This window comes from Ixodes scapularis, unplaced genomic scaffold (assembly GCF_016920785.2).
Source record: "Ixodes scapularis isolate PalLabHiFi unplaced genomic scaffold, ASM1692078v2 PGA_scaffold0__279_contigs__length_252992795, whole genome shotgun sequence".
Classification (NCBI taxonomy): Eukaryota; Metazoa; Arthropoda; class Arachnida; order Ixodida; family Ixodidae; genus Ixodes; species Ixodes scapularis.
In genome coordinates this window covers 216,966,614-216,981,773 of record NW_024609835.1, presented here as the reverse complement: position 1 = coordinate 216,981,773, position 15,160 = coordinate 216,966,614, and the positions used below count along the sequence as shown (strand labels likewise).

The 15,160-nt window shown below is 50.0% G+C and overlaps 2 protein-coding genes across 2 annotated transcripts; one reads left to right on the top strand and one right to left on the bottom strand.

The window, feature by feature from the left end:
* The first annotated feature begins 3,053 nt into the window (after positions 1-3,053).
* LOC120838702 lies at positions 3,054-7,597 on the top strand. Its single transcript, XM_040208730.3, has 6 exons — positions 3,054-3,566; positions 3,752-3,860; positions 5,193-5,271; positions 5,353-5,421; positions 6,063-6,214; positions 6,956-7,597. The coding sequence occupies exons 1-6, from the start codon at positions 3,271-3,273 to the stop codon at positions 7,211-7,213; spliced, it is 963 nt and encodes a 320-aa protein (XP_040064664.1). The 5' UTR covers positions 3,054-3,270; the 3' UTR covers positions 7,214-7,597.
* A 449-nt stretch (positions 7,598-8,046) lies between these two features.
* On the bottom strand, positions 8,047-12,943 carry LOC115309649 (putative nuclease HARBI1). The gene is made up of 3 exons (XM_029967894.4): positions 12,334-12,943; positions 11,604-11,745; positions 8,047-10,810 (listed from the first exon to the last, which is right to left on the bottom strand). Exons 1-3 carry the CDS (start codon positions 12,874-12,876, stop codon positions 10,323-10,325), a joined length of 1,173 nt encoding a protein of 390 aa, XP_029823754.1. The 5' UTR covers positions 12,877-12,943; the 3' UTR covers positions 8,047-10,322.
* Between the last annotated feature and the right edge of the window lie 2,217 nt (positions 12,944-15,160).

The window sequence follows — 15,160 nt, the reverse complement described above, 5'->3', positions numbered from 1 at the left end:
CCTAATAATCGTCGCCCGATCGGTATGCGTTCCGCCCGTCACCCAGGGAATCACACATTGCAACGAGAAGACAGCGAATGGGTTAACTGTACCTCTCGGTTGCCCGTCGTCGAGAGCCGGTAGTCCAGGCCCGCCGACCTTTGTTGTCGCCCGTCGGTCAGAGCTCACAGTAGGGGGCCGTGTCCAGGCCTGCGGATCGCCTTTCCCACGCCAGCGCTGCGTAGGCTGGCTGTCCCGGGCTATCAATGCCCGAGTCTCGCTGCGGAACCACCCCGGGATCGTCAAAGCCCAGGTCATATGGCCCGGGCTCGCCGTTTCCACCGGTCTTGCTCCAGACCTCGCTAATGGACCGCTCCGGGGTTCGTTATCGGCCAGGCTAGGCAGCCCCGGCTCCGTCGTTCTTTGTCCAGCTTCCAGCCTCGCTCAGCTCGCAATGTCTCGCGCCAGCTCGTCTCGTCTCCGTCGGCCGCCTGTCACGTGCTCTCTGCCTCGTCTTTCACCCTCGGCTCCCACACTCTCCCCCCCTCAAGGCCCGGACTTCGGGGGACTACATGGGCCTCAGGAAGCCGCTGGGCTTCATGGGCGGCCGCTGTTGCTGTTGCCGGAGTGCCCAAGTTGCAGCGTCCGAAAGCGGTGTAGGTGGTGGTGGCTAGCGAACCCGTCAGACAATGCCGACCTGTCTGTCGCTCGCTGTCCCACTCACCGCGATGCAGCAGGGGGCTTGCTCTAAGCTGGTCCGGCCGACGCAGACGGACTTGCCCCGTTCCGCTTAGAGGTCACAGCGGGCTTAGAACTGCCCGCCTGAACCGTTCGTCAGGCCGAACAACTGTCAGCCACCCTGAGCACTTGGGAAAACGAATGGCCAGTTTTCCCTCCCGGTGGGCTTCCTGGGTTACGCCGTCTACGGCAGTCTTTCCAAGAAGCTATTCTGCGCAGAACAAAGTGTTAAAACAACACACAACGAACAAGTACTCTGCCGCAGATTGTGGCAGTGGCCATAGCCTCTACCACCACATAGCTTGCCGACGGGTTCGTGTACCATGCGGCCAACTCAGCAAGTCTGCGTTCCAGAGCTCGCTCCTGGGTCGCCAAGAACAGGGGATTCCTTGTGTCCTACCGCAACTTCATGTTATACGTCTTCCCCATCGCGACAACGGTAGTATCCTTTAAGTCAGCGATGTGAACCGGGCAAGCCTCCTCGTTTTTATCTCGCCGAGTAAGCCTAGAAGTAAGACACGACGCTCGCGTCTTTATGCCTCGGGTGCCCTTCTCATGTCGGGGCAAGCGATGCGGCAAAACCACTAGCTGCGTTGCTCAGAGCGTGAGTTTCCTTCAGAACAGGTAACGATGGCGTAAACCTAGTCCATATTTTGCGCAAGCGAAGGGATCCAAAGCCTGTGACGGGACGACCAAATACCATACCCGCAATTCGGCAACGGCTACATATACCATGTGCTACTCGATGTAAGTGTCAGCGTCCCATTCCGTCCACGTGCATACGAGCTCTAGGGACTGCTCGGTCCTCGGAGGGGGCGGTAGCTCAGCGAGCAAGCCCGCTTAAACCGTTCACGCCTCAAGGCAAGCTGGACAACTACAAGCCACCTAAATGTCTACCGCCTCATCCCCGGCCAGGTCGTGACGCGACATAACTTATTAAAAGTCTTGCTGTCACTGCCACGACCGGTCAGAGTGAAGCCAAAAAAGTATCCGATAAAACATTTCGCAGCTTTCTCGGAACGACCCCCTCAAGGGAGAGTCGTCCCTCTGCCTTTCCTCGGTTGTTGGAGTGACGCGAAGCAACTAGCCGTCTTGGCCCAGCGGTTACAAATCATACTGCTCCTTAACTCGCCTGCCAGCGTTCCCGGTGTCAACTGCAATTTACGCCAGTTTATCCAACACCCGCTGACAATCTCGACCGCCAGTGTTCCCGGTGTCAACTGCAATTTCCGCAATCTTTCCGACACCCACTGACAAAACCCCATCTGCACCCCGAGCCTCGACAAGCGCTTACTGGCTCACCGCATCACTCCAAGCCTAAATCCTAAATATTCAATACATCCTGGCTGTTTCCCCTCCTGCCAGTCGGTATCCTGCCTTCCAGCGAACCTGCCGTTCCTCTCTTCTGCCTCCGAAGATGACTTTCTTACATCTTAACCGCGCTCCTCGTGTTCCCCCCGGTTGCGTCACCTTCTGCCAACCACTATTCTGAGGTACCCGAGAAAGCGCGTCCGCAACCTCGTCCTTCGAGACCTTTAAGTGCTCGATTCGAGGAGACACCTGCTGAGCTCTGCTGTGAGATAAGTCACCAAAATTCCGAAATACTTTGTCTCAACGAGCATCGTTAGCGTTAGTGAACAACCCGCTCAACGAATCCGTGGGACTCTCTGGGGACGACTAGAAGCAGAGACATACCGAACGGGCCCCACGTTGGGCGCCATTTTAATGTGGGGTTCTTTATGGGGGAGGTCCCTCTATCCTAATAATCGTCGCCCGATCGGTATGCGTTCCGCCCGTCACCCAGGGAATCACACATTGCAACGAGAAGACAGCGAATGGGTTAACTGTACCTCTCGGTTGCCCGTCGTCGAGAGCCGGTAGTCCAGGCCCGCCGACCTCTGTTGTCGCCCGTCGATCAGAGCTCACAGTCGGGGTCCGTGTCCAGGCCTGCGGATCGCCTTTCCCACGCCAGCGCTGCGTAGGCTGGCTGTCCCGGACTATCAATGCCCGAGTCTCGCTGCGGAACCACCCCGGGATCGTCAAAGCCCAGGTCATATGGCCCGGGCTCGCCGTTTCCACCGGTCTTGCTCCAGACCTTGCTGGTGGACCGCTCCGGGGTTCGTTATGGGCCAGGCTAGGCAGCCCCGGCTCCGTCGTTCTTTGTCCAGCTTCCAGCCTCGCTCAGGGGGGCTAAGCTCGCCTCGGCGGGAATCCCTCCGATGCAGCGTCGCGAGGGAGGGGAGGAGCTTCTTTTAACTCCGCCCCGGCGAGTTTCCCACTCCTCCTCTTACATTTCCGACCCCCCCGACGTCGGCGAGTTCCCCAGCGTAGCTCCGATTTGCCCCTACGCTCCGCAGTGAAGGGTTTAATTTGATTTAAATCGGAAATGACAAATAAAAATCGGAAAAAGCATGGATGCTAATTATCAAAGCCTTTAGGTAATAATAAATTGTATTCCTGGTAGCGAATTGCTGTAAAAACCCATATGTTTATAGGAATCACTGCGAGCATGCTGTTCGTCTGCTATGAGCGAACGCGGGCGAATAGAACACCATGGACGACGGCCAAGAAAGCGCGATGCAAGCTAAAAGACTGCAGCCTCGAGCTTCTGCTGCTCAACAAGAGCACTTGTATTCATTCATGCGCGACCACCCGCAAATTACACGCGCCGCCAGTGATTTTACAGGAGGGGTAACGCGCGAAAGCAAAGAAAAGCTGTGGAGACAGCTCACGGCTGAACTGAACGCCCTCGGACCAGCCACAAAGTCGCCCGCCCGGTGGCGACATTACTGGACGGACAAGGTGTCCTGGGCCAAAAAAAAGGCAGTAGATTTCCGCCAGAGCAGTGGGTGAGTAGTAGTGACCCTTGATCCTTGATGTGTAACCTGTATGTGCCCGTCATTGTTCGGGAACGCTGGCCTTACGGAGCCACAATGATATCTAGAGGGAGCCCTGTGATCTCCTAATTCCCGTCAGTGCAATCTGTGTATACCTGCGAATCAGAAAGAACTCATTTTTCGACGTTCCTGCCCAGCGGTACAGGCGGCGGCTCGGTGCCCGGCGAGGCCGGCGTCGTTCTGGACGTCGTTGGCCACGACGCATCTAACGATTGCGGCTCCGTGAAGCTGCCTGGTCGGCCAGAGGTAAGAACGTAAGCTTCTCTAAAGCTGAAATGATTGTACATAAACAAGAAAAATTGGGACGCGCTAAGTAGACTATTTGTGCATAGGACCTATACAGGTGTATTATATATGGACACCGAGAAATTGAGGCTGGTCGCTTAGCACATTCTACGGATTTTGGGCCAAGTGTCGAGCACACCACATAAGTGTGCTATCTGGCGAGGATATCTACATGAATAAGAGGCTGCATCGGAACATAAGGGGTAAACTTCCATCTAACATGCCGATTTTTCCAATGTGGTTATTTTTTTGTTTCATGGTTTTGAAATGAGCATGGAGCATGCACACTGATCTGCTTGGGATCAGAATGTGACAAGTCTAAAGAACATAAGAGGAATGGAGTGTCTAGAGTTCAGTCCAGTCTGAACAGCAGCAGACGCAGGAGAGTTCTGTCCAGGTGGAACGGTAGCAGGCCCAGCAGGGTTCCGTCCAGAGGGCCTAGTGGATAGCATTTTGTCTTTTCGTCTTCAAGATTGAAAAACAATAAGAAGCTCTCAGTCAATTTTTTCGGACGCTAAGGATATTTTTTGTGAATATTTGCAACCTGGAGGCACAACACAAGCTTCTTTTTGTTCAAAACTAATTACAAAACTATATGCTGCAATCTAGGAGAAACGTTGAGGGAAGTGGAGACAGGAACTGCTCCGTCATTATAAGAATACACCCCGCCTCAGGTCTTGCATTAGAATGGTTGTCATTCCTAAATAAAACTTTGAAAATGATCCACCACATTCACTGTACCTGGCTTTCAATAAATACAAACTTAAAAAAAACATGATTGCTGGGACAATCGCAATTAACTTAAAGACTAAATTAAACTTGACACTGGAACATTGCCAGTTGTTACTCCGAAAATGGATTAGGGGCACCAGCATATAGCGACCAACCCCCGTGTAGCTCGACGGAGCTTGTCGCGTGTTTCTCTTTAGTTTGGACGGAATTTGAGCGGCGGCTAGAGTTCTCTCTCTGCATGGACCTCCAGTGGTGAATGTGATTCTGTCTGGACGGAAGTCTACAAGGTTTGTTAACTTTCCGTCTCGACAGGACCCTAGTGATGACAATTTTTCTGTCTGGAGGGAACCCTAGCCACAGCCTAAAAGAAAAGCAAAACACAGTTTTCTGAATGTTGTTTCATAGTGCAGTGTCGACACCTGTAAATATTGCTGAAGCATACAGCAATAAGTTTCCCCATTTTCCATTTCACCAAAAAGTATTGTTTTGCCTCCGTCTCTAAGTCCCTCTTGCCATTAGACGACGGAGATATTTACCTTCAAAACCCTGCACCACTTTCAGGGTGCACCACCACCACATTCACCCGAGTCGCCACCAAGAGTTTCGGTTGGGGAGATTGCAGGGACAAGCGGTGCATCCAGTAAGTTGCTCAATATACTAAGCAATGCTGTCTGTGTTTCAGTTGATATGTGTCCTTCATAATATGAACAAATATAAACAGGACACCAAGCTGCACCACCAGCTTCCAGGCTTTTGTCACCTGGAAATGAGGGCACGACCGACACATCCGGTAAGTTTCTTACTATAGCAAGCATTGCTATCAGTGTTTCGAATCATATATGTCCTGCCTGTGAGAACAAATTTAAGAATGATCCTAAATTAAGACAAATGCATGGCTTATTACATTACATTCAGACTCGAGGTCTGACAATGCACGCGTCCATAAGATAACTGCATGGAAGAGCAATATGTGGGCCACATTAAGAGTGCTGCCTGAAAATACTGAGGAAATGTGCAATCGAAGTGTGAGATTTCTGAAAAATTAGTGTCTAAGCACATGTTCAGTTAAAAAGAAAAAAATATTGCACAAAATATACATAGCATATGGCAGGCCTTAACGTTCAGAATTGTTGCACCTGCGTCAGCCTTGACTGCCGTGCACGGGTGTGCTTGGAGAAGCAGCCGACACGACGGGTCAGTTCAATCAGTTGGGTGGCCAAGTTACCTTCTGAATAATTTCCACACATTTTAAAAGTAGCACCCTTACATGTACTGTGAAACATGCACATTCTGGGCATATTATGGTATTTATCAGGTGTTTCTAATACTTTTTGAGATAGCACATGGAGCTTGGCAAAGAGTCCTTGCTTGCTGCTTACTGGCTGTGTCTCGTCCACCTCATACTTTGTTTACAATTGCTTTCGCCCTTAGTTCCCAGCCAGTCAACCACCCTTGCACAGTGTCCTGTACGGGCACCACGGCGTCGAAAACGCAAGGGGGGCCATGATGCTGCCGAGGAATATGTTCAAGACCAACGACGCCTGGTGGACCTCGCAGAGGCGAGGGCTGCTGCTTCGGAACGGGTATGGGACCTATTTCCTCAAGCGGCATTTGCCTCGGTGGCTGATGTCATCTGACATGTCTTGGTGCATGTGCATGTACCAATATTTGTTAGTGCATGCCTTTGCTGTCTCCTATCCTTTCAGCAGCACGGTTATGGTACAGAATTGATGGTCTAATGATGAGAAAAATAACAGCTATTACAATTTGGTGTTCCTGGTACAGGCGTGACCAGGGAAAATTACAGATTGACTAGAGAAAGATAGATGCTATATATACGGCAATACCCGGCCCAAAATTTCCTTTCGACAATCACACAGAGGGGGGGGGAGGTACTTAGAGTTATTTCGGAATCATCATAATCAGTGTTTCCGTTGTTTATGTCCCGACAGTAAATTCCAGAAAGCCAAATCATTCGGAAGAATGATCATAAGCAAAGCAAGTATGAAATGTTCAAATTATGGGGTGCTTCCAATTTATAGATTTATCAGGTCATCTGATTAGACTGATGGCTCCGATTGCTGCAAGTTGCATGATACACTGGTATTAAAATAATATACATTCTGATATTCTTTAAATTGCGCATGTCGTTGAACAACATATCAACAAAATGATGTTCGGGCAATTGGAAACAGCAACAGGCCTTACTTGTCTTGGGGACATGTCCAAAATATGTGGAGTACCGAGTGTTGAAACAGGTTGATGGTGACAAACAGGCAACTTTTTGTGAACCGAGTTATCTTATGCACCTCTTATCATTCCAGCACGTGGAATCGCTGCTAACCGAAATGAGGCGACAATGCAGCGCAACGGAACGGCAGGCAGCTGCCATGGAACGGCAGGCTGCAGCGATGGAGCGGCAGGCTGCGGCGATGGAGCAGCAAGCCGCAGCCATGGAACAGCAGGCTGCGGCCATGCAGGTGCCCAGAGCACTCCTGCTGCTTGTGGCCATGTTGGCCACCACATTCCAGCGCGTCGTGCTTGTGCCGAGCAGGCCCCCAACACCGCCGCAGTTGGACTAAGTCACTCCTACCCGTTTTTTTTTTATGAAATGCAACAGAGTTTGTAGTCCTGCATAATTATTTTTAGGACAATGTATACAGTCGCCAATTGATTTTTCGGACTTCGCACTGATTGAAAAACCGTCTGAATAAGATAGTAGTCTGAAAATTCAGCAGATTAAAAAACTGCCTTTATTACGTCTAAGCCGGCTTAAAAAAGCCATAAATAGTAGCTTACTTCGGGTTATGTCAACGCGCCTTGTTTTAGGTTACGCCCGTTTGCGTTCAGCAACTTTTTATTAACTTGAGAATTGCTGCCTTCTTTTCTAGCGTTATGGTCGAGTACTTTCTGCGCTTCTTAGCAAAACATCATAGCAGCGAAGAACAGATGGGCAATGACGTCCAAGCTAGTGTTTTCCAAAAACACGATCCACCGAAACGAGGTCGAGATGAGGCGCAAGTCCACAACTACAATGGCGAATCAACAAAGAAAAATGGTAACAACAATGATGATGATAATGAAAAGCAGCTAGAATAAAAGAAAAAAACCCATACAGCATCACGTAGCAGTAAACTTAGCAGTACTCAATGAGGCCTGCCAAACCAAGAATTAAAAATAGCCGCACGGCGGTGGTGCTTCGTGGTGATCGCCCGCGACGATTTTTTTCCAAAAAATCAAACGTTCGGACTTCAAGCTGTCCGATACATCAGTTGTGAATATGCACTCTTTCTATCGGGTAGGTGACGGTTCCTCCTTTAGGCCAGAAATATCGAACAAGTGTGAGTTATCTGCATCCGAAAAATTGGTGGGCGACTGTATTCCTAATAGTATTCTATGAATCATTGTCAACAAAGATGTTTTACAAGATGTGGTCATTTTATTTCTTTTCTAGCATGTTTCACAAACATTTACGTGGAGAAATCTGGAACATTCTGTGAAATGAACTACTGCCGCTCTTGATTATGTAGGTGGCCGTATGACCTTTTGTAACAAAAGCTGGCGTCCCAACCTACGAGGGACATGGAACATGTAAACAAATTAACCCTCATTTCCATCAATAACAACAAATCATGTAACCTTTTCCCTCGTAACGACAAAAGTTGCGAGGCTGAGCTAATATCCCCCCCACCCCGTCCTTGAAAAGCATTGCGACTAGGAGATACCCAAAGCCTCTGTCTTGAAGAGCTCGTGAAACCAGCTGTGCAAGCTCTGGACTGCAAGGCCCCTGTTCTTGCAGCCATCAAACATTCTTCCCCATAAAGATTAGAACTGAGAGCGAGTTCTGTTTGCCTTAAGCTATGCGTCAGTGTGACCTATTCATTCACAGGCAGGGACCGACAACTATATGCATGTTGTGAAAAAGTTTTTTCACAAGCGCTTTTTCTGAAGTTTTAGATACCTCGCAACCTCTGCAAGCACCGAGGAATCTGTACACCAAGCGAAATCTTGAACAATGCATGTTGGCTGACGAAAACAGGGCGTATAACAAACTACATTTGTCAGTTGAGTTTAACAAGAGCCCATGAGCCTCCTCGGAAGCAACTGTTGAGAGAAGAGTTATAAACTGCCCGGCAATGTGCTCCATCAATGGTTCAACAGATGCGTGGGTAAAGGTGTTGATACCAGCTCCTTTCCCCTCTAGCAAACACTTTGCTAGCCGGGCATCACTGCATAAGGTACCTTCATCCGTACACTTGCAGAAATGCCGCAACAAAAGTCTAATGCAAAAACACATCCTGCTGAGCCGCCCGTACGTGTGAAACTTGCAAAAAAGAACATCAAACACGACATCAGGGTCACTACTTGCCCTCACGGAACACCCATACATGTGAAACTTGCAAAAATGTACATCAGACATGACGTCAGAGTCACTACTTGTTCTCCTGAGGCACCCGTACGTGTGAAACTTAAAAAAAAGAACATCAAACACGACATCAGGGTCACAACTTGCCCTCACGGAACACCCATACATGTGAAACTTGCAAAAATGTACATCAAACATGACGTCAGAGTCACTACTTGTTCTCCTGAGGCACCCGTACGTGTGAAACTTGCAAAAAAGAACATCAAACACGACATCAGGGTCACAACTTGCCCTCACGGAACACCCATACATGTGAAACTTACAAAAATGTACATCAAACATGACGTCAGAGTCACTACTTGTTCTCCTGAGGCACCCGTACGTGTGAAACTTGCAAAAAAGAACATCAAACACGACATCAGGGTCACTACTTGCCCTCACGGAACACCCATACATGTGAAACTTGCAAAAATGTACATCAAACATGACGTCAGAGTCACTACTTGTTCTCCTGAGGCACCCGTACGTGTGAAACTTGCAAAAAAGAACATCAAACATGACGTCGCTCACTACTTCTTCTCACGTGACACCCGTACACGTGAAACTTGTCAAAAGAACACCAAACAAAAAGCTCAAAACACTGCATAGGATCCACATACCTGCGAATCTTGCGAAAAGGACAGTGGAAACACTGTACACAAACACGAAGTCCAAGCAAGCTCCGGCAGTAAACACACCTCACCCACAGGCAAACACACACACACACACGAAGTCCAAGTAGGATCCGGCACAATGCAGACCTCACAATACAGGCACACACACGGAGTCCGAGAAGGCTCTGGCACAACACAGACTTCACTGTACAGGCACACACACGGAGTCCGAGCAAGCTCCGGCAGTAAACACACCTCACTGTACAGGCACACACACGGAGTCCTAGAAGGCTCCGGCACAACACAGACCTCACTATACAGACACACACACGGAGTCCGAGGAGGCTCCGGCACAACATGGACCTCACTGTACAAGCACACACACGGAGTCCTAAAAGGCTCCGGCACAACACAGACCTTACTATACAGACACACACACGGAGTCCGAGGAGGCTCCGGCACAACATGGACCTCACTGTACAAGCACACACACGGAGTCCTAGAAGGCTCCGGCACAACACAGACCTTACTATACAGACACACACACGGAGTCCGAGGAGGCTCCGGCACAACATGGACCTCACTGTACAAGCACACACACGGAGTCCTAGAAGGCTCCGGCAGAACATCCACAGCACTGAGCACGCATTACACTTAGAAAGTATGAGACCATCACTGGTGGCGGCCACGATGGCGGATCCGGTGAAGCCGGCGACGTACACGACGCACATGACTTGTGGTAGCTCCAAGCACAAGCTGGTCCCGCATGGCCTTACCCTCAATGTAGAGGCGCCTCGACTGCAGGATTCTGCGCTCTCGTGCTGCGTCACTGCTCTCGTCTGCCTCGCTGTCATCGTCAGAGCCGCTGCTTGACTCGGATTCCGACGACGATGATCCCGGATCCGATTCCCCTGCGCTGAGGCAGATGTTGTGGAGCACTGCACAGGCTGCCACGATCGTGCCGGCGATCCTTGGATGGTGGTAAAGAACCCGGTGTTTTTGCACGCATCGAAAACGACTCTTCAGCAGCCCAATGCAGCGCTCCACCACCGACCTCATTGAGGCGTGGGCAGCGTTGTAACGCCCGGCAGGTGTGGAGACAGCTGGCCGGCCAGGCACGGGAGTCATGAGCCATGGCTCCAACGGGTACCCACTGTCTCCTGCATGAAAAATAGCAAGTCTAATCTCAGATACGTGAACCACATGCTGTGTTTTATCCAAATTTGATTTATCCCGTCCGACCCTCCATATGCCGTTTCCACAAGCAGGTGGTGTGCATTCAGCGTTAACCTTGTAGTTTCCGAGTAGTGCTGATAACGAGTACTACTTGTTGAAACCACCGCTATATCTTATTTGCATGCCAGAGACGCCGCAGAGCTGTCAACCAATATCAGGTGTTTGCCGTCTCAACAGGTTTTTACAGATGACACCGACTATGGTGATGATGACACGCCTTGGAAACGAGTTTTTGGAAAATGCTGTGGAAGCTCTGGGAATGAGGACCGTGAGGCTATCTCCAAGAGTATTTCTCATGTCTGTTACCCGCGAGAGTCTCACCTTGATGAGATTGAAATAAAACGCAATGGTACACTTGAAGGAGCTTCTTTGCAGCTGGAGGCTGGACACGGAGCACCTATCAACCCCACTCCTCTCTTTCCTATTCTCGCAGTGCCTAGTGTAATTCAGTGGTTAACTGACAACACTTCTTGATTTCAACAGTTTCGACCCTAATGCACTAAAGATGAACTGTTAAATTCCTCATCTCTGCTCCAGAGCCTCGAGCAAGGACATGAAAGTAAGCCTTTGCATGATGCCTTGCTTTAGGCCAGTCATCCAAACACTGGTGTATAGTTCTACAGCAATCTGTTCATGTGAAAGTCAAGAAACGTCTGGGTACTCTGCATTTTGTTTTCATGCGAGCTGACAATGTGCTGCCACTTTAGGTACACTCACCGAGTAGGTACTCCCCGTGCCTGATGAGCCTGCCAGCGATGCACTGCTGCCGCACCCAAGACTGCCTCCACACAAGGGCGTCATGTGAGCAGCCAGGCATCGAAGGGTCGACTGCCAGGATTCGCATGTTGGCGTCGCACACCTGCAACAAATAAGAGTGCGATAAGAGAGAGACAAACAGATGATCGCAGCTTGTGTACATCTGTTACGTTCCTTTCATTTTGAAAAAGACAACTTAGCAGTGATCCCGCGCACTGTGAGAAAGAAATAAGCATCTGTCAATAGTATTGTGCAATATGCTTCTACCGGTGCCTTCGGTGCACATCAACAGGTATAAATTATGAATAGAAGCACGTCTCCCAACACTCTTACAATGTCCATAGAGCTGTGCAGCAATTACTACTCGGACCCAGGGGCGTAGCCAGGGGGAGGGCTTATGGGGCTTCAGCCAGCCAGCCAGTGAGCCCAACCAAACCGGCCTCCCCCCAAAAAAAAAAAAAAAAAAAAAATTTAGCCGACCCTAAATATACACATGCATTGTGACCCCCCCATCCCCCTCTCCGCACCCCAAGTCGTGGACATCCCAGTCACCTCAACTCCAGCCCCCTGCCCCCAGCCCCCAGCCCGCCCCCCCCCCCCCCCCCCAAGCCCCCGATTTATAACGATTTCAGATTACAACAAACGTGACCACATGTTACAAACTCGGTAGGAGCCAAAAATGGAAACTTACCACCATGACGTTTAGCGCGTAGTGGAGCTTGCGACACCAATACAACGCCTTGGTGACGGTTCGGTCGAACCGTGACGGACCCTTGATGGCCACAAACGTCCCGTCGACGCACCCAACGACGCCCGGGAGGGTGCCTCGTCGCAGGAAGGCTTCCTGTGTGGCCGCACGTTCTTCCACGGTCTCGGCGAAAGCGACCCACGCGGGGCCCAGGCGGCGAACGATGGCTACGGCCACGGCACGGACGGCTGAGCTCACCGTAGTCTGGTGGACGGAGAGATTTCGGTCGCTCCCCACCAACCCCTGGTAGCTTCCCGTCGCGAAAAACCGCAACGCCACGAGGACTTGCTGTTCAACGGTGACGACGGTCCGTGCACGGCTCCACCGTCTCAAGCCAGGATCGTCACGCAGTTCGTCGCACAGCCACCTTACAACGTCTTTCGAGAGGCGATAGTGTCGTTGAAAATCAACGTCATCCATGTCAAACGCATTGGCGTGGTCTAAGTACCTACGCCGGCGGCGAAACACGAACAAAAACGCTGCCATTTTGGACGCTTCTCCCCGATCTCGCGCCCAACTCGCCCAAGCTCGCCTAGGTCGGAGCCGGCAAGCTTTTCCCATCCGCGGCGGCTTCTGCCACGTCACAATGACGTCACCGCATCTCGCCGCGAGTTCCGAATATGCAACTCTCCGACCGCCTCAAAACCCTCCGTTAACGTCACGATCTAGGGAGTGTCGGCGCGTGTCGTCATGCACGGCGCCGACCAATCGCGGCGGTCGGCGAGTTTGGCGGAGAACTCGCCTCGAGCTCGCCGCGCCGAGGTTAGCCCCCCAGCTCGCAATGTCTCGCGCCAGCTCGTCTCGTCTCCGTCGGCCGCCTGTCACGTGCTCTCTGCCTCGTCTTTCACCCTCGGCTCCCCCAATATTTACATAGATTACTGGCGAGCCGGAAATCGTCACAGATGAAAACCAAAACCATTAATATTAAAAACGACAAAACGAAAATGCATATCCCTGATTAATCGTAGGAGATAGAGAACTCCGAAAGAGTCGAAATTATGGCGGGAAGCGGGACACGAGAAAATAGCTTCACACTACGATTAAACAAAAATCCAGTTCGTAGCACGGCGAAGTTGGAGATACTTATTAAGCAAAACCAAGCCTTCAAAACGCTCGTGGTGAATACTGTCGCGTGGCTCATGTTCGAGGAAGACCGGGTAGATCGGCCCGGCGTGCTTCGGTTATCGTCGAATTGACTACTCGTTTATATCTTGTTTTTCTGACTTTTGTTCCAACTGTTACTTCCCGGTTTACTTTTCAATCGTTGTCTGCCTTTTTACTGTTTTTTTGTGTACAGATCTTCAACATCCTATTGCATAACAGGCTGACGTTGAGCTAGTGGGTACATAATTCAAAAGTAAACGGTTAGCTGGAACGATAAGGCCAAAACACAGACAGCGAGAAACAGAGACAGTGGGGTGTATGTTTCTCTTTCGCCCTGTTTGTGTTTTGTCCTTATCGTTGCAGCTGAACCTCTACTTTTTGTTCTATTGCATTTGGCGCGAATGAACACAGAGATGGCCGTCATGCGACGGCACCCCAGTAATGTTGGATCATCTGACCGGAAAGTGAGGACGAGAATCGAATTCCGCGCAATTTGTACCTCACGCTACGTGAGAAAGTGTGCCACATCACGCGAGCGTTTGCGAGTGTTGATTTTACGGGGTGCTACGTCGGCAGGACCAGACAAACGAGGCACGCACCACTCAAGCCGATTTCAGGTCTCTTCACAAAAAGCTATTATCACTGATATTGTAGAAAACAGTGGGATACGTTGATTACGTCGACGGCTCTCTCTTTGTGAGCGTTGTTTAGTGTTCGTATCGGCCTATGCCGCAACCTTATCGGGCTGAGGAGCGATTATGAGACGATTAAAAAAAGCTGCCGGCGATCGTCCTTTTTTATTTTATTTTTAAAGCTACTTAACTCTGTTTCACTCTAAACCGGCCGCAGTCGACGCTAGGATTCAATGGAGCCCATCAAAAAGGGCCAAAATGGCAGCGTCGCGGCGTTCCTTTTTTTCTTTTCGTTTTGGGGGGGGGGGGCGGGGCGGGGGGGGGGGGGTTCTTTTACTTTCTAAATCAATGACATACAATAAAAGACAGGTTTAAGGCGATCACGGTGCCTGATTGGTTTAATCGACAGTAACAAACGCTCAAAGACAGTGAATCCCTTGTCGGTGCACTTTCGGGGCTTTCTGATTAACTCCGACTGTTTGTAGCGTCGGCTGCAGTTGAACCCAAAGTAAAATGTGGTGTAAAACTATAGAAAAATTATGTGCCCAATTGAGAGGGGGGGGGGGGAAGCTAAAAGTTTTGACGATTTCGTAGTTAGTCTTAGGTTTCGGTCAGCGGGGGGTGACCGAAGCATAAGACTGTGATGCATGTGTGATGTCTTCAAGATAAAACGGCGTAACATTGAGAGATCCATAAACTGTTCAGAATACAGCAGCGTGTAATTTTGATTCAACGAAATGTTCGCGGCATCTTGTAAAACAAAGAGACAGCGTGAAGCAGCTTACCAGCGAATATCTCACATAATGCACCATACCGCCGGAAGAAGATTAAAAAAAAAATGCTTGCACTATAAATGTATCTTCACCAGCAAGAAAGGTATGATAAACAGATTGCTCTCTTTGGTGAGTTTATTTTTTTTCTCATTTATTTAGTATTTACTGCGACTTTGGGCATTTCGGTGAGAGGGTGGAGAAGGTAAGAAAAAATAAAATAGAACGGCAGCTAGCTGCGATAAAGTACTATAATATAATTAC